Genomic DNA, 19,289 nt, shown 5'->3' with positions numbered 1-19,289 from the left:
CGTGAAGGTTTATGAGGCTCATGTTTCTAAATTTTGCCTCGCAAACGCAGAGTGCATAGCCGTTCGCTTATATTTTCAAAGCCGATAACAGCAGGTTTCATTTTTTGGCTGACTAAGAAACCTACTCCGACCACATGGTTTACTGCATGGCCACTATAATGTATGGTGTAGTGACTCTTCTCCAGAAAACCGGTCCCTGTCCAGCGCATCTCTTTCAACGCTGTTAGATCAGCCTTATATTGGGACAGGGTATCGGCTGTACAGGGAGCGCACGATCCATGAGAAAATGCGCAAATCGTTATTCCTTTGTCATTGCCGGATTTGTCGTTTTGAAATCCATCCTATCCGAGGCTCCTGTTGTGGCTTCGTAACAAGTTGTTTTCCGTGTAGCCCTATCCAACCTCCAACCTGGACGACCAGTTGGTACATTTTGTCCCGTTTTTAAGTGCGGGAGACTCGCCTTCATTCTTCTCCGTCTGCAATTTTTCATAAAGAAAGAACTCCCAGCGATCATCGTGTGGAGGTGGAGATAGGGTTTGATAGTACAGCTGTTGGTGTTGGTTCAGCAGCGGTTTCCCAGGTTTTATGCTCCATCGTGGATACCAATCCACGTTTCGCCCAGTGACCTATACTACCCTTTGACCACCACTCCAATCACTTGCTAAATAGGATTCCAAATGAGAAAGGGGGTTTTTCCTGACTTGGTAGAAACTACTAAAATCGTTTTGGTTTCTAGTTTAGAGTTGATAGTAGATAGTTCACTATAGTAATGCGCTTACAAGGATACATCATAAACAGCTCAACAGTTAGCCTACCTTAAATTTATTGGAATTCAACCCAAATTTCAATTAACATTGTTGGAAGGATAAAATGCATGAAATTCGGGGTTCAACGTTGAGAGAAAACTAACCCTTCATACCAAAAACGGCTTCGCTCACGTTGCTAATACCGTGAATTTCTCATACAAATTCTAATGATTGGATATCAAACATTCTAACCAAAAAAGGCGGTTTTGCTTCATAGAATTCAATTTCAGTTGAATCCGGGAAAATAGGAAAAGAGAACTTGACCTATTTTCGATTGCACAAAAATATCCAAACATGAACATCGAACTGCTCTTGATATGCCTGCATCAAAGCGTTCAACAATTCCACGTTTCTCTATGAACTATGTATAGTACGCCACCATATCGCAGATACTCTTCACATGATAAATGTTATCGCTCCGTTTCTATGCAAGGTGTGGCCAGAGTCTGGCCTCATGTTATTTTAGAGAAGTACGTAATCCATCAAGGCAATGTAAAATTGCTTTCGCCTGGTCTGATCTAAATCCATGCATTAAACTGCCCATCAATATCGATTAGTTCCACATCCACAATCAATGAAAAATTAACCTAATGAAAAATCTGTTGGAAAAAGTGAACCGAGCCCAAGTAACAATGCACTGGTGATTGTGTAAAAAAATACAAGTATATTTTCTCATCGTTTCACGATAACAATTTAAAGCAATAAATTAATGTTAATAGATTACAACAGATAATCTTCAATAGGAGGATAGAATTTGTGCTTAAACTTAAAGAATTAATTCTACGAAATTAAATTTACATGGAACTCAGGATTCATTATGAATGAACTAATGACTAGCCGTTGCTTAGTTGCCATCTACTTCAGCCTCTCTTAGTGTTAAATATTTCGGAACATTACAAGTAGAAAATGTTGGAAAATCCAGGAACGTTGAAGTCATATCTCACGAAGCATAAGAATCTATGCAAACACCCGATCTTCATCTGATTTTTCAGTAAACACTGAAAACTTCTGGAAAGTGTATGAGTTACAAATACGCTCAAATAATAGAATTTTGAATTCAAGTTTCAATCGATGACCAACTCCGGAAAGCTTCTTAGCTTTAAAATGAGGCTCTTTGTGACAAAATCAACAATTGAAAGGGCTAAACAGTGTAAATCTGAAAGAAAAAAGATAAGTTTATTAAATCCAAGACAAACAACAGAAACGGACTACAATATAGAAAATATAGTCAAAAATTGAACAGTCCCGTTGAAAGGTATCTTCTTTTTCTTCAGCCTTTGCCCCGTTCACAAGCGGGGTCGGCTGGTCGTAATCGATTTCGCCATTTTATTTTATCAAATGCCTGATCTGGATGTAATCCCGAGAGTTTTAAATCCCCATCCAGCGTATCAAGCCACCGTTGTTTCGGCCGACCTTTTGGTCGTTTACCATCAACTTCGATGTTCAAACCATTCTTGGCAAGTGAATGCTCGTTAGCGCGAATTACGTGACCATACCATCGAAGACTCCTCTCTCATAATTTCTCCATGATTGGTGCAACCCCGGATATCCTTATTTCGGCTGTTATCAAAACGTATCACGTAACTAGTCCAACGCAACATCTTCGTATCCATTACCGCAATACGTCGTTCATCGTATTTGATAGTCGACCAACACTCAGAACCATAGAGAGCGAAAGAACTGACGACATTACGATAAATTTTAGATTTGAGGCGTTCGTTGGTACGTTGATCACATAGAATACCAGTTGTGGAACGCCACTTCATCCAGGTTGCGTTAATGGATGAAGCAATTTCATAACACAGTTCTCCATTCACTGATAGCATTGACCCGAGATATTTAAATCGCTTAGTTCTGGGTAGGTCACTGCCGCTGACAGTGATTATGCCTGTTTTATGGGGATCGGTCGTCAAACTCACTTTTATTCAGATTTAATCTGAGCTTGTGTTGCATGAGGCGATGATTTCACTTTTAGGCAAGTTGCTGAAGATCATTTTTGCTACTAGACGCTAGAAAAACATCATCTGCATAATGCAGTGTATAAGGCCCTAAATTTCTAAATTATGCTAATACATTATTACTAACTTTATTTATGCAGATTTCAGAACGGGATGTATTTTAAGGCCTAGATTTTGTTTAGATACACCACTGTGATTTTTCGGTTGAATAGGTTCTGAAAACGAGACCTGTTACACTTTTTGGGTATCATATTTTGAACTCACACTCCTCTACATTTCACCCAATATCAAATATGAGATGAATTTTGAAAAGTACTGATTGATTCCTTTCATTTGGTACCCCACACGACCATATTCTGTGAAAAAAAATTGCACCTCCTTTTCACATGTATGGTGAGCTCCCCTCTCAACACAAAATGACGCCACTGGCTATACGTAAGGATTCACAAGCCACGCATTCTAACCAATCGTGACAATCTGTCCAGTCGAATAATTCTGGCGTGACAGACACCGAATCACTACTAATAAGGTTTTGCAGAAACGCTAGAAGAGGTTCGGTTGTTACTGCCTAGGAACACTTTGAAAGCGTTTTGACGAATGAAAAAGATTCTGCCAAAAAATAATGCGAACGTATCCCTAAATAGTTAAGAAAAATTTCTTAAAAAGTATGTGACCCATAAAAGTACCTTATGGAAACTTTTACTCACAGGAAAAACACAAAAAAAGACCGTGGTGGTTCTTAGAAAATTTCGATCCCGTTTAATGCAAGAAAGGTGAGAAGTTCCTTCAATGTCAAACATCTTGCGGTAGCCCATGTTTATAGATGCTTTTCGACATAAGACTTTGGGGAGTTGATTTTTGCTGAAGCCTGCTAAAAAGTTATATGGCATTGGGAATTGGGGTTTTCGGCAAGACAATAATCTTAGAGTCTACTCTACATCCAAGGCAGAAACGAAAAAGAGGTCAATAAAATCGAACTGTCATCTGAGTCAACAAATGCCAATCCAATAGAAAGTGTTTTAATAGAGCTCTGAATCGTTGGAATTAAAAAAAAAAAAATAACAAACCCGTAAACTTTTCGGTTGAATGAGATATGGCCCAGAGCCCTGGTACCGGCAGATTTTGGGAGTGGTCAAGGACCCGATCGTCAATATCCCTCAATTCCGATGATTCAGCGGTAGACGGCTTAACCACTGTAGCATTTAGCAGCTTAGAAAAGGAGGCGCTTAAAACCCAACCCAACGTTGTGAGCATAAGGAGTCACAGAAGGTTCCACAGAATCGAGAGCCAGATTCGGCCAGGAAAATCTCCTCCAATATCCAAGGCAAAGCAGATACCCGGGTACAAACTCATCGATAGTAAGCACCCTAATGGAAAAGGTCATGGCGGTTCAGAAATCCTTATTAAACATTGAGTAAAGCATTACATCAAGGAACATTTTGCTAAAGATTGTATGCAAGGCACATCTATTTGCATAGTAGAATGAGATGACCCGGCTTAAATTTATGCTGTATACTGCTCTCCAAGATTTACCATTTCTGTAGAACAGTTTATAAGCTTTTCCAACACGCTCGGTATTGTAGCTAGAGAGTTCAATGCCAAACGCACGTATTAGAACTCAAGACTGATTTCGCAGAGAGACAAAACCCTCTGGCTTGCTACATCGACGAACTGTGAATTCGATGTGTTATCGAGTGGCCACTCAACCTGCTAGCCAACTGATCGCGGTAAAATACCTGACCTTATCGACTTTGGCATAGCAAGAAATATAAAAAGGAGGCAAGTGTCTGCGTAACCCTACTTTAATGTAAATTAGGATCATTCGCTGCTTCTCCTAACTTTTTCAAATCTCCATCCAATTCCTACGAGTCTACCAAACTGACGACAAAGCAAACTGATTGGCTTAAGTACCGGAAATATACCTCTTTGTCTTTAAAAACAAATGTCTCCTTGAAATCAAACCCATATCCCATATCCCCGCGGGACCACCGTGAAGTATTCCTTCGCGAGGAGGGCTCTAGTTTGCACCAGCGCAACTAAGTCACGCGTCCGTGGCACTTTCCGGGCTCATTCCGGTTCCTTCAGCTTCTCCTGTATCGCAGTTACTGTTGCGTTTATCGCACTCATTTGATGCGGACCTCAGCATCTCCTCCACGAAATTAAAGGGTCCAAAAACTGCGTTGAGAGCGTCGCTTAACCTCCGTCTTTCATTCGAGAATTTCGGACAATGGAACATAACATGCTCCGGGTCTCCGGCTGTAGCGGCGCATCGTCATCCAATTCGAAGCGATGCAAGTACTTCCTAGATCTACCGTGTCCCGTAAGGAACTGCATTAGGTGGTAGTTTAATTCTCCATGATTGCGCTCGACCCATCTCTCAATACACGGGATAAGTGTATGGGTGCAGCAGCCGTTTTCAGAATTATCCCACCGTAGCTGCCATCTCCTGTACAGCTCCTTCCTAGTGGCCTTTCGGAAGTTCGTAGTCACTTCGATCGGATTTGCCCGCCTTCTCCGATAGAGACAGTGTACCTCATTCGCTAGAAGATCCAAAGGAATCATCCCCGCGAACTTACCCTTCCTTGGTTCACTGTGTTATCCAATGCGCACGCCCAGCCCATGCAGGAGCCGCGTATAGCAGGATGGATTTCACCAACCCTGCGATAAACAGCCGGTGACTAGATTTTGGCCCTCCAATGTTAGGCATCATCGTTACTAGACATGAGCTAGCTTTTGCTGCCTTTTCGCGCGAATAGTCCAGGTGCGGATTTTGACAGTGTTATATTTCCAGCGATTGGTAATAAGGTCTGCCTCCGTCTTATCTTCCGCCAGGTCGAATTTCACTATTTGGAGCCATGCTTTGATAGCATGAATGGTTTCACTTCCATACAGTTCCACGTCCTGCTGGTCTTTCGCAACAACTATCACTGCCAGATCGTCTGCAAAACCAATCAATGTTGCCACATTTGCCACGCGAAGTCCGAGCACCCCGTCGTACATTATGTTCCACAAACGGGACAGAATCCCGGGGAACACCTACTGTCAAAACATATTCCTTCAACCTGTCGTCCGTCTCGTACCAAAGAAGTCTCTCTGAAAGGTAACTCTCGATCATCCGAGCTAAGTAACCAGGGACACCCATTTTAGGCAATCCAACCCCAGTTGGTTGAGCAGCACGGACCGCGCTCTGCGAGACCCGTACTGCCGCTCCGATAGACCACTCACTAGTTCGACGAAACGAAGGAAGCAGCCTGTTGTATATTACCCTCTTTAACATTTTCCCCATAGTATCTAAAAAACAGATAGGGCGATATGAAGAAAGTGCATCAGGTGGTTTTTCAAGCTTCGGTAGCAGAACCAACTTCTACCTTTTCCAATGCGCGGGAAACACTTCATCCACCATGCACGATTCAAATAGACTCATGAACCATGCGGACCACTTTTTACCACCAACTTCAGGACTTTGTTCGGAATCCCATCCAACCCCGGAGCCTTATTATCCCCAATTAGTCCATAGTTACCCCGTAGTTCCTCTTCGGTAACCCTTGAGATTGTGAAGACGTTCTGTTGCACCGTTGGTTGAGATCCACTTGCTTCCTGTTATGGTTGCGATTATTTTGAGCAAGAGTCGCGGGCACGTCACTTGAGGTGATTTTTGTCCACGAACCTTGTTCATTACAAGCTTGTAAGCAGCGTCCCACGAGTTCGTATTTGCCTCAAGGCACAACTGCTTGTAGCAATTCCGCTTACTCTCCCGTATAGCCTTCTTAAAGCTACTGCGAAGATCAAGATATTCCTTCTCCGACTGCCGATGTTATGGCTTCCATCTGGTCCTTTGATAAATCCTCCTCGCTCGCAGACACGTACTCTCAATAGCCCAATGTCCTGGTTTCATCAGTAGTGTGGATTCCTCCTGTAGTGAAACTTCCGTCGCGGCATTGTAGAGTCGCATGCACAAGTTACCCGTTGACATAACTGGCTCACTTTTTCCAGCGCCGTTCCCTTCGGGTCGTAACCTCTTTTGAAAGCCGCCAGGAATGTCTCTTCCTCGAGAGCTTCAATGGAACACGCAGCTATCCTAGTTTTTTCGCTTCTGCTGCTCACTCGACTGTCGTCTCCTCGATTTCTGATGTCGAAAACGATAGTCTGGTGGTCACAGTTGGTGTAGTGTTCACTCACCCGCCAGACCATCCCTCTAGCCAACGAGGTACTGAAATAGGTTAGATCGACGATTGAGCCTAGCCCTCTGCCTCGGAATATGGGCACGCATCCAACGTTGGCTAGTACAATGTCCAGCTCCGCGAAGATTTCAAGCAAGATTTGGTCCCAGGTATTTGTTGCCGGACTTCCCAGTCTAAGGCCCACCCATTGAAATCGCCAGCAATGATTTTGGGGCTGTGATCCCTAGCATCCAACACCAAGCTGTCTAGCATCTCCTCATATTGCGCTAATGTTGCACTTGGAGAAGCATAACAGCTGTAGCCTTTACAAAGCCGACTCCTAGGAATGCTATTGTTTCTTGGATAGTTTGCCGTCCAGATGTCCGTATCTTCGCGTTTCCCGATGAGTCTTTCACCCACGTAGCACCAACGTAACTTTGGTAAGGTTCACATATTACCGCCACGTCCACATTCAACTCTCGGATGGTCTGCGAGAGCAAGTCTTGAGCTGCCCCGCAATGGTTGAAGCTGATTTGTATAACCTCATTTCTTCTTCTTTTTCTTCAGCCTTGGTCCCGTTCACAAGCGGAGTTGGCTCGTCGTGATCGGCTTCACCATTTGGTCATTTCATTTACCATCGACTTCGATGATCAGACCAATTTTGGCAAGTGAATTTTCGTTAGCGCGAATTACGTGACCATACCATCGAAGTCTTCCACAAACGCCAAAACCCCATATCGATCGCGGATATCATTTCGGCTGTTATCAAAACATGCCACGCCACTAGTCCAACGCAACATCTCCGTCTCCATTAACGCCATAGACGCCGATCATTGCCTTTTATAGTCGGCCAACACTGAGAACTATAGAGACCGACAGGATGGACGACATTGTGGTAAATTTTAGGTTTGGGACGTTCGTTGATACGTCGGTCATAAAGAACGCCAGTTATGGAACGAGACTTCATCTAGGTTACGTTAATACGTGCAGCAATCTCATAACGCAGTTCTCCAATGGCTGATAGCATTGACCCGAGATATTTAAATAGCTCAGCTTTGGGTAGGTTACTGCCGTTGACAGTAGTTGTGCCTATGTTTCATTGGAATCGGTTGCCAAAAATGCAGTCTTTTTTAAATTCATTCTTGGACTGTGTTGCATGAGGCGATTATTCCATTTTTGGACAAGTTACTCGGGATCTTGTTTGCCGAAACAATGGAATTCTCTAGCAGGCACCGTTAGCAGAAAAGAAAAAGCTGAAAAGGCCATCCTTTCCTTCCGCCTAAGCTTGACGCCAAATAGATAGCGCCGTCTACTGCTTTCAAAGGAGAGGAGAGAGAGAAATTCCAACAAAATTTCACACCCATAAATGCATCCCATTTTCGAATAAATTACACATAATCCACAAACAGACGGACAGTGAACCAATTTCGATACGGTTCAACATATTTTGCACAAAACCTTAAAAATTGAGCATAGAAATGATTTCAGAGTATTAGTCACGAGTAAAAATTTATTAATTTTCACGGTTCGCCTTTTAACGATGGAAATTGAAATTTCTGAAAGCGTTTCAAACGTGTTTTTCAAAAGAACTCTATATTTGGACTCAACAGTGTGCATGCCACGAGTAGAAACGCAAAAATGGAGCGAGAGACGGATCACAAAAAAAGGTTTCCATAATGGTCTCAGTGCAGCGCGTGCAAGAATTTGAAGAACTAGAAGTCTTTGTAAAACAGAACTGTTAAGTGGACATGGTAAAGGGTTTTTTGAAGGAGATAAATTCATTCCTTTAACAGAAACTTCAGGACAAGTTGGACCTTCAAGCTTATAGTGGAATATTCAATTTTTATACCAAATATGAACCTGTAACGTCCAGATACATGTTTATGTATGTAATTGATTAAAATTGCATGTTATTTTGATTCTCAGCCTATGTCTAACCACTTTATCCCAAGTACTGTCTATAGCTCTTAGCAAATTGCACTCCCTCCCTTCTTTCCATACATAAACCAACCGGCATTTAGGCACGTGCAATACTCACATCTTCATATCGGGATTTGTGTATCCTAGAAGCTGCCTTATTTCAGTGGGTCTAGCCCAGCTGCACATACTCATTCCCAGTACGAATCAAGCCGTTTGCCCCAAGTACTCCAACTCCCGTACAGTCGTCTTCTGTCGCATTTGTGCCGCCTGCTTCTGCTGCCATCGGCAGTAAATCAACAACAGGATACCCACCACCACCAGCGTCACTATAATCACAATCAGGATAACGTTGGAATTATCAATAGCGAAGACTATGGGCACGGTCCCGGCTATTAGGATGACAATGATGATGACCGCGACCACTATCCCGAAACGGTAGCAACCATAGCGTCGTTCTGGAAACAAGAATGGAACGGGGTTAAAATGTTTATGGGTCAAGCTAGTCGTGGACGGTGTCGTGTTTCTTGCAATTTCACGGACCGGTAACGCCGGCCGCCGTTGCGGTACATCATTTGAATGTCGCTTAACTGCCATGCAGCCGCCGAGGTTGGGTCCGCTGATGTTTGTGGGTCAACAACTAAGAGAACTAACCTGAAACCTGTTCCCCGTCGCCATCGCCATCGTTGGACATCATTTGCTCCTTCTTCTTTTTCTTTTTGTTCTTTTCGTCACGGCCGGCCATTCGACACACGGTACTGTTGTTGCCGAAGACAAAACAATTCGTTGCTACGGTTACCGCGCGAGCATTTACCTTTCGGTGGCAAAAGGTCAACTGAGCACTTCACTACGTGGAGCTGCCCCTCAAGACGGAGTACGTGGGTTGCATAAATCGAAATGGGCAGACTCAGCGATTCGCGACGACCGAATCAATCATCTTATTTTCCCATTAGTCTCGGATCCTCAGCTTCCATCAATTCCCTCACAAGTGCCTGTGGAGCAGATGTTCCTCGAGTGGTCCAGAAATAGCCGTCCCCCCGCGCACGCAAACAGGGCGCAGTACTAGCACTTCATCCCTTGCGAACTGTGTCACACAACTGCCACTCACACCCACTGCACTCCACCCAGTCATTAACGGCGGAAGTCTAAAATTAACGGTTCCGCGCTAATCTGAGGAACGCGCTTTGTATGCAAATGCAGTGCAAAAAGTCGCTTCAAAGGCGGCCTGGCCTCCACACTTCCGAAACAGCGAGCGCAAAACACACACCGACTGGGAACCGTCTTGGAGCGAACTGTGGCGGCCGTTGGGGCCACGCAAAGCGAGCAACTTCCCGAACGTGGACGCATTCACGCTTTTGGAGCCCGCCTGGCTTCGCCATGGGAACAGTCTCCATTGCAGCCGAATCTGAGAGCGCAATCTGTATCTTGAGGTCCCCAGTCGTACCTTCGGTGGAGCAGTTTTTGCTTTGGCCGCGATTAAATTGGCGAAGATGATGCTCACGTTCTCCGCTTACTTTTGTAAGATGAGGCCGCGAGCCCACGATCCGTACACGTACGGAGAATGTGGTACTGATTCGCTCCCCCGTTCGACCTTCACGACCGCTCCATCAAATTTGTTGTTGTTTGTACGCTTTTAATGCTTATCTGGTGGCGCAGTCTTGACTATTGTTTACTTGAATTTGCTTCGTAAGATTAGTTTGGGGTTCAGAAGAAAGGTCGACGCTTACGTGAGAAATGGAGATTTTCGTTTTTCCTTTCTCATTTCTTCGAGCATTTGCTAACTCAGCTCCGCCTAAGATGGTGCTTATCTTGGCTGAAAAGCAGCACTTTAATCTCAACAGTGCAAAAACTTTTAGATTTCTCAGGGAGCGCAGAATATCAACTATGTTTGCATATCACTAATTTTAAAGATATTCCTACATACATTCTTTATTTTATTCCGACTTATCACCGGTGGCCGGCGGCAGGTCAATGGGTCAATGGTCAACATCGAGCACGTATGCAGAATGGTGTACTTCTGCATGGTTTGAACCAGACTATGCGAAAGTCCCAGAACTTCCCTTGATAGCCGTGAAAGATTTAGGCATAATACCTGCAGCTGACAATATTATGGGAACTACATCCACCCGCTCGAGACCCCAAATTTGTTTGTTTTCCCGAGCCAGCGCCTCATTGTTCACCTTCTTCTCCACGTATTTCCGTTCGATGTTGCTGTTATGGGAGATAGCAACATCAATAATACACGCGGAGTGACCCGTCTTGCCAACTAACAGTACGTCAGGCTTGTTATGTAGAGTATAGCGATCAGTCAGAACTTGCCGGTCCCAATACCAGCTGCAAGCAGAACTATCAACTACTGCTTCCGGCTCATATCGGTAAACCGGACATGTTCCCGTGGTCAGCCCATACAAGGTTCTGGCAGATAACCTTACATACAGCATTATGCCTAGTTATGTATTGCACCGGTGACGTAACAGTACAGCCAGAAATGAAATGGTCCAACGTCTCTAACGCTGAGCCACACTTTCTGCACTGGTCGTTCTCCACCCGTTCTTTCATGATAAGCTTTTTGTAAGCTCAGGTAGCGACCACGCCGTTCTGAATGGCACACATGAACCCCTCAACAACTCACGTGTTTACCGTGCATTGCCTTCGACTTCTATTCATCGATCCACTCTTGGCCCGACTTCACCCCACTCAGAGGATTGAAACATCGATCCTTCAAGTTAAGTGGAGTCGGCCCACACTCTGCCTTGCAGACAGCCGCATGCAAGGGACTCGCCTGCTCTTTGCTGTAAAAATAAGCGCGTAACGAGTCGACTTGGCGATGATATGCCGCCACGTCAACCACACCCCTACCTTCGATGTCACGAGGCAGGTTCATCCGCTCCACGGCAGACTTTGGATGATGCATTCGGAATTTGGACATAGTTCGTTCGTATTCGCCGGTGGACGTTTTCCAGATCGGTCTTCGTCCACGACAATATTACGAATGCATAAGCCAGTGAAGGGATAGCGAATACATTCAACGCGCTTACTTTATTCTTTATTCATCCCCGAGAGATGCGATTTCAGCACCAACATTACACGTCGCAGAAATTCGGACAGCAGAGCATCCTTCCAATCACAAACTCGATCATGGGTTCCTTGCAGAATTCCTAGGTACTTTTAGAAGTCTGTCTCGATCATAGCTTCGATGTGGAGGTCACCAATGCTATGTCCGGTATGCGGCTCGTGATGGCCTTTGCGGATGGCTTGGATTCGACACTTGTCTAATCCAAACTCCATCCGAATATCACGGCTAAACATGTCTATTATTCGCAACAGACTTTAGAAGAATGGTCATCAGTACCAGCATACAGCTTAGTGTCATCTAAGTACATCAAGTGTGTCAGTTCGCACTTAGCACGTAGGCCATACTTTATTGCCAAACCATGCCCTCTAGCATCATTCAGTAGCCATGAAAGGGAATCAATGCGATACAGATGTAGGACATCTATTAACCAGGTATGCGGGACGCTATCGAAAGCCTTGGCATAATCGATATAGCAACCAAAGAGGTTTCTTTGGTCTCTAGTTACTTGTCCTACCGAGTCGATGAGTTGCTCTTTGCAACCCTTTCATCCAACTCGGCAGCCCTTCTGCTCCTCGGACAGAATGTTGTTGGTCTCGACGTGCGCATTGATCCCGCCATTAATAATGGACGTTATGAATTTGTAGAGGGTTGGTAAGCAAGCAATCGGTCTTGTGTTTGCGGGGTCCTGCACCGTATCCTTCTTAGGGATAAAGTAAATAATCCCCGCAGTGAGGTGGAAATTCCTCCGGCTGACTCGTGACCTCATTTATACTGTGTGCCAACCGACTATGTACGCTGGTAAATTTCTTATACCAGAAATTCTGCACCCGATCCAGACCTGGGCCCCTCCAGTTCTTCGAGCTATTTATGGCTCGTCGAACTTCCTCTTCGGTAACATCCGCAAAATTCATACCAGGCGTATTCGCATGGCGGGTGCATGCTGGGCGAGTAACCCCCAAAGTCGACCCCAACACTCTTTCGCTTCCGTCACCGAAAACTGTACTCTTTGGACGCTCTGTTGGGATTCGTTGAGAGATCTGAAAAAGCTCCGCTGATTCCTCGCGAATGTTGCATCCTGAACATGTTTAGAATGACTATCGCCATACCGTCGTAACCGACTGCATATGGCAGAAAATTTCTGCTTTAGTGTGTCCAGAATTTAAACTACGGGAGTCTCACTGGGGATGGCATAGTTTCGGTAAACCCTCTGCACTTTATTTCTCACCCGTCTGCTGGCATTGCCAGTGCTCAGTCTAGCAATGTTCTGCCTTAATGAGTCCCGCCGACGTTCCAGAAGAATTTTCCTTGGTGGACCTCTTTGGTCACTCAAACCAATAACACAAAAGCGACTATTCTGACCATGCAATCTGATAGCCGCAACTGCGCCACAATACACAAGTGATTGTAGTTGCAGCAGCGATATATCAGCACACAGCCAAGATGCAATCTCATCACTGATTTGAGATAGAATTCCCGGAGTTGCTGGAAATGCATTGAGCGTGGGAATACCTGGTCTATGCAAAGGATCCACATCCAAGAATTCTAGACACGTTCATTAGAATTCGTCCCGAACCTCAGCGGCAACCTCAGCTAGACGGGGAGAAGAGTGCTTCGGCGAATACTGAAACTATCGCCTGCGGTGCGGCGTGATGTTGTGGCCCTCTGCCCCCATCGACTGTCGGTCACCAGTTTCCCCGATGACCTCAAGTCGAACACGCTGCCTGATGGTGGCCGAGATTGTGTTGCTACGAGTAATAAAGTGGTACTGGTCTGCGACTCACTGCACAGTCACGTGCGCGAATTGCGGAAAACACTCGACGAATCTCTGATGCAACAAGGAGCGGTAAAATGCTGTACCCGCCTTCGCCGTTATTTCGTAGTAGGAGCGGACGATGAAGAAGTTCATTTCTTCACTCCATTTCATCCGCTGCCTACGCGAACCTGCTGCAGCGGAGGTATGCTCCTGCTCGTCGTAGCACCTAGACGTCGAACCGCCTCACGACTAGTGGTTTCGACGCTGTGCTGTCCATTATGAGAGCCCGACTCAGTCACCAAGTCAGACGACTCCTGCCGTTTATCCATACCGGACCTCAAATTTCTTCTTCTCTCATTTTTGGTGGTGCATTTTATCCCTAGCTGACAGGTGTGGGGATAGCTTCCTTAGTGAGTAATCTGCAAGACTACAAAGCCCCTGCACTTTCCTCACCTACCTCTGAGACGCAGCGGTGGCGTACAGCCATTCATACTGAAACTATCCATCCCTCCCCTTTGCACAACTGGGCTTGGGACCGGCTACTGCGGAGTTTTATTATTAATATTTATTCAACATAACAATCGCTCCAAAAACTATATACCCCGTAAACCACGGATGGTCAAGGATCGAACCCCAGTTCGGAGTTCGGAATATTTAAGTGCGCGACCTGCAAATTTCAAAGATTATTTCGTCTTACGGCTCAACTGTGGCTATATTTTTAGTGAGATTTCAGTTCACAGGGAAGAAAATCCCAATAATCCCAATAAATAGGGGAAGAAATTTTCTTTGTAAGAATGCAATCTCGCTTACGATACGAGGAGTGATTTTCCTGAGGTGCCGAGCAAGTAGTACTGACCCCCTAGCTTGTATTATACCTCCATTCTAGGTAGTAGCGTCGAGAAAGCTCCACGGCAACTCCTTGCCGACGTCAATAGGGTGATGTGAACCTAGCTCTGCCAAGGTGATGTTTGTGGCGTGTATCAGGAGGCAGCCCCTGGTCGGATAGTGTACAATAAACCGGTATTAGTAGACTGTGGTGCCACGATTAAGCGCTGGTTCGTTCTGGGACTAGCTAAGCGTAAATCAGGCCTCAAGAAACTGAGGTAGAGGCTTTGTCCCTAAGGGCACACTCATACCTGACCACTGCTATCTTACACACGATGCACTGGTAAAAACTTCAAAGGAGTATAAAAATTGCATACATGGATGAGGAAGCAGTGGGAATGGAGATAGAGTTGGCTGGCCCAGCGGTAGATGAAACAAGGGCTGAAATACCCAATGAGACAAATAAAGAAGTACACTCGCTAAGTGATATAGCACCTGGGACGGAGACGGTCACCCAAACAGCACCACGTAGTGCTGTTGTTGCGGAAAGAGGCACAGTGGAAACTGCTGACCACATAGCTTCGAATAGCATAGCATGCATTCTGCGACATTCCTCCAGAAAAACGTCAACAAAGGCATCAAAAATTGGGCGATAGAGCTAGAGGAGCTCCTGCCTTATACGGAGTAGGGCAGGTGAATGCGTTTACGCACAGAGGGTTGGACTCCCGCAACAGTACGCCGTCGAACTATACACCTTATTGTCATCAAAGAACTAGCCTAGAGCCGTTTGACACATTACTTCAGGCTAACCCTCCCGCTCTTCCGGCTTTGGGAAGAGGAATTCCTTTCACCAACGGGACGGCAGAGAAAGAAAGGAGTTGTAAGTTCCGGGAAACTCCTTGCCATCCGGTACCTCCGCCGGTCGAGTTCAATCTTTTTCGCAATACTAAAAACCCTAACATAATGCGCAACACGACGCTAACTGCTAGCGCTCCGCAGCATCCCCGTCTCACCTTTCACAAGAAAAGGTATATTCGGCGTCGTCCGCAGAACAAACAATCAGGAGATCGCACCTTCCCAATCCTGTGTAGGTAATACTGAAAACCAGCATATCCGCTTAGAAGTTGTGTAAGAAAATAATCAATCTCACCGTGCGTTCGATTCAGCCACGAATTTAAATTGTCGCGTGCCATAAGCAGCCGCCACTCACAAAGCTGGTCGTCTCTGCACTTAAGCAAGGCGCTTACACTGCGCTACCTTGTCAAGGGCATCAGCCCATACCTCCGCACCTCTTCGGGCATACTGTGCCTTTATGATGCATGCCTCCTCGCTGGCATGCAAACGTTGTGACAATCGGCGGAACTTACGACACTTCCTCCGTAGGCCGGCAATTTCTGCCTTCCACCAGTATGTAGAAGGCTTGTCACTGAACTTGCGACGGTGTCAGCTACGATGCTACCACCCCGCGGAGTGCCCTCCAGCTTAACTCTGCCTGCTCCAACAGCTTTAACAAACTTTCTGATGCTCATCCTCGCGACATTCCACAGACAGGCAAGTAGCGTCAATCACCTCGAACACGATGTATTGGTGATCACTTGCTGAAAAGTCTTCTAGGACTCGCCACCCGTCCACCGATGATGCCAGAGATTCCAACGCAAAAGTGATGTCAAGAATGCTTCCTTCAAAGCTTGGGCGCCGAATCATTGGCGTCAATCCAGTGTTTAAAAGTACGAGCCTACTGACGAAGATCTGTTTGTCTGCTGGTCATATGTTAACGGCAAGTGGATCTGGCGGGGGATGAACGAAAGATCGTCCTCCCTGCACGCGAGAGGGAGCTAATTGAACCCCAAGCCAAGGTGGAACAGCATTCGCCGATGGCTGCGTGGCCAATGGGGAGCTTGGTCTTTAGTATGCGAACTCTGAATACCTTAAACACCTTCAGTTTCAAATAAGACCCTTACACTGGTGGACGGACTAGCCAGGGTAAACTATCTTCCCGGATTACACGTGGGACCAAGACATGGACTCAATTTAAAAAAAAACAATAAACCGACGATAGAAGAAGAGGTGGTGATGCCATACGCATCATCGGAGGACGAGCTGCTGTCATCCAGCCAGGAGACAGTAGCCATGGAAAGCAGCACACTCGCCAGCTGCAGCACCGCTGTGCTGAAACCAATCGTAGGGACCTCCTGAGGCGAGACGTAGACGGACTAGTGGTTTCCGGCCTGGAATCCACTGCCGTCGAGCTAGGTGTAGCGAGTACTCCTAACCCGAAACCCTCGACGTCGAAAGATTCCTGAAAAATAAAGACTGACAGGAATGTAAGTGACGGAAAGCGAGCTAAAAAGCGAAGATGCACTAATATCCTGCTCAAGTGAATTATTCTTAGCAAGATTACTAAGAATAAGGAGACCGGTACTGTCTACGAACGGAATGGAAAAGACTTCGCTAAATACCAGGCGATTGTTGAGGAATACAACAGCAAATGCCTGGCGCTTTCAAATGCAGTCGATCTCAAGACGAGGTCGAACTAGATCACAAGCGGAGCAGAGTGAGCCAGAGCTCGAACTCTATCTGGAGAAAACTAAGCAGCAACAGCCAGCCGACGAGCCATAAACGCCTCTCTGGTGGTCCAATTCTCTAGGGACTTTTTCGGTTCATGTATCGCTAAAATCAGCGACGCCTGGGAGGACGTAAATCTCAAAGTCATCCCTTACGATGAGATTTTCAGGAGACCGGTCGCTCGCATCTGGTTGCTGAACATCCACATGAATATTGGCAAACACGTCCAATCCTTTCGCCTTCAAAAGGCGCCAGGACCGCCAGGAGGCGCCTCTTAATTTCGAGCATATGCGCCATGCATTTCTTTTCATGTTCAATCAAGGAAAGAAGGCCACTATGCACTTGTGGAAGTTTATGGCGATCGTTCATTAACATTTCGAACATGTGAAGCGTGGTTTCGACAATTCAAAAATGGAGATTTCGACCTGAACGACGCCGCAGGCTCCGGCAAGCGAAAATCACAACACGCAAACGCAACGGCAGCTTGCAAATACGTCGGGAATTCAACAGCAAACAATATCGAAACGTCTGCGAGCCATGGGAAAAATTCAGAAGTGTGCAAAAGTGGGTGCCGTATGAACTGACCGAGAGACAAATGGAGAACCGAAAAGTGACCTGTGAAATGCTGCTTCAACGGTACAAAAAAAGTCTTTTCAAGTGGGAGGTACTTAACCATGCGGCTTACTCACCAGACTTGGCCCCATCGGATTACCACTTCTTTGCCTCGTTGGGCCACGCACTTTCTGAGAAACGCTTCGACTCGTACTAAAATTTGCGGAAAGGGCACACTCTAAAGACGGTCAATTCTTCTGGCGTGATATTCACAAATTACCAGAAAGGTGGAAAAATGTGTAGAAAGCGATGGAAAATATTTCGAATAAAATAACTATAAAAACTAAAAAACCGAAAATTAATTAGGAGTACACCTGATAAGTCGTCGTATGCTCTCTTGTCCATGATGACCACTGCGTTTCCTTTGTCTGCTGGTAACTTTGCTGTGGACTTTCAAACCAGGGCCAAGCGAAAAACTGGCGGCGTGTTGTAAGGTTATGACACAGTTTCTTCACCGATGGATCAAAGATAGTTCTTTGAATCGGTGCAGGGATTGTCTCGAATACACACAGTGTATCCGAGTCGTATGGTCTCCTAGGTTTCGGCAGTGTATTCCAAGCGGAAGTACTGGCGATACTGGAAGACTAGCGATGGCTGAAGCATGCTCCGAGTCCAAGCGTGACATAGCCATTCTGGCCAATAGCTAAGCGGCGGGGTAGTGCAGAAACGCGCTGAACAGTTTGGGCGGCATGTTCAAGGTCACCCTCCTCTGGGTTCCCAAGTATAGAAACGTAGAGGGAAATGAGCGGGCTGACGGATTGGCCAGGCGGGACTCCGCTCTTGCAGTCCTTCTTGGATACAGTCGGTGTCTCGCCTGCGACTATCAAGGGCGGAATCTACCCGCACTACTTAGCTGCCGCGGAACTTAGATTGCGAAGGCTTCCCACCTGTGCCAAGTTAAGGAGGATCTGGCCCGCTTATAACATAGATCGATCACGAGAGCTCCTGAGCCAGACGCGTGCAAATGCATACTAGATTACGGCGGTCTGCACGGGGCACTGGCCCATAGGAGATCATTTCACCAGGCTCGGCATACCCTACAATTCGCATTGCCGAAGCTGCGTAGAAGGGGGGAAACCTTCAGACACTTCATCTCAGATTGCCCAGCACTAACTAGAGTGGGTAAACCATTCGTTGGTGAGCTCAGTGAGATTTCTAGCTGCAGGGTGGGAGAGCTGGCTTTCTTTCGTGAATGGTACCGGCTGTCCTGAAGATCTGAGCCGGCTGGACTCTGTTTCCCTGCTCTCATAACAGCGATCATGGTCTTAGGAGTTTGTGGGATCAAAACGACACACCACAGCGCTAATTGGGCTCCTCGCAGCGCCACAGATACCTACCTATCCGGTCCTATAATCTTCAAGTAGATGATCCAATACACGAATGTTATTATAGCCCATTCCTGGGTATGCATTTTATGTCGCTAATCTCTCCATACCTGTAGTGTTCGATATCTGAGTTTTAATTTACCTCTATAAACTACGTACATTCGAAAGTGTCCAAGAAAATAATAACAATTGCAAAAAACTATATCTTTAGATGCAGCTGGAAGCTAGCTCAGACCTTCTAAGCACTAAACAAAAATTTGTGGAAGAGACGGTCGGTAGATACCATCGTTAG

The 19,289-nt window shown here is 45.9% G+C and overlaps 1 protein-coding gene across 1 annotated transcript; it reads right to left on the bottom strand.

Annotated features, from left to right (window-relative positions):
* Positions 1 to 1,447: 1,447 nt before the first annotated feature.
* Positions 1,448 to 10,223, bottom strand: LOC119655319. Its single transcript, XM_038061155.1, has 3 exons — positions 9,496 to 10,223; positions 8,963 to 9,299; positions 1,448 to 1,962 (listed from the first exon to the last, which is right to left on the bottom strand). Exons 1-2 carry the CDS (start codon positions 9,584 to 9,586, stop codon positions 9,049 to 9,051), a joined length of 342 nt encoding a protein of 113 aa, XP_037917083.1. The 5' UTR covers positions 9,587 to 10,223; the 3' UTR covers positions 1,448 to 1,962; positions 8,963 to 9,048.
* Between the last annotated feature and the right edge of the window lie 9,066 nt (positions 10,224 to 19,289).

The sequence above is a fragment of the Hermetia illucens genome, chromosome 4 (genome assembly GCF_905115235.1).
Source record: "Hermetia illucens chromosome 4, iHerIll2.2.curated.20191125, whole genome shotgun sequence".
In the NCBI taxonomy this organism is placed as follows: domain Eukaryota; kingdom Metazoa; phylum Arthropoda; class Insecta; order Diptera; family Stratiomyidae; genus Hermetia; species Hermetia illucens.
The sequence above is the reverse complement of the archived record's forward strand: the minus strand, read 5'-3'. Positions and strand labels throughout refer to the sequence as shown.

Bases quoted from the DNA above. Each gene is read 5' to 3' on its own strand.
- LOC119655319 (XM_038061155.1), bottom strand. From the start codon at position 9,586: ATGGCCGGCCGTGACGAAAAGAACAAAAAGAAAAAGAAGAAGGAGCAA. The intron at 9,300-9,495 runs GTTAGTTCTCTT...TCTTGTTTCCAG, and splicing joins CGACGGGGAACAGGTTTCAG to AACGACGCTATGGTTGCTAC.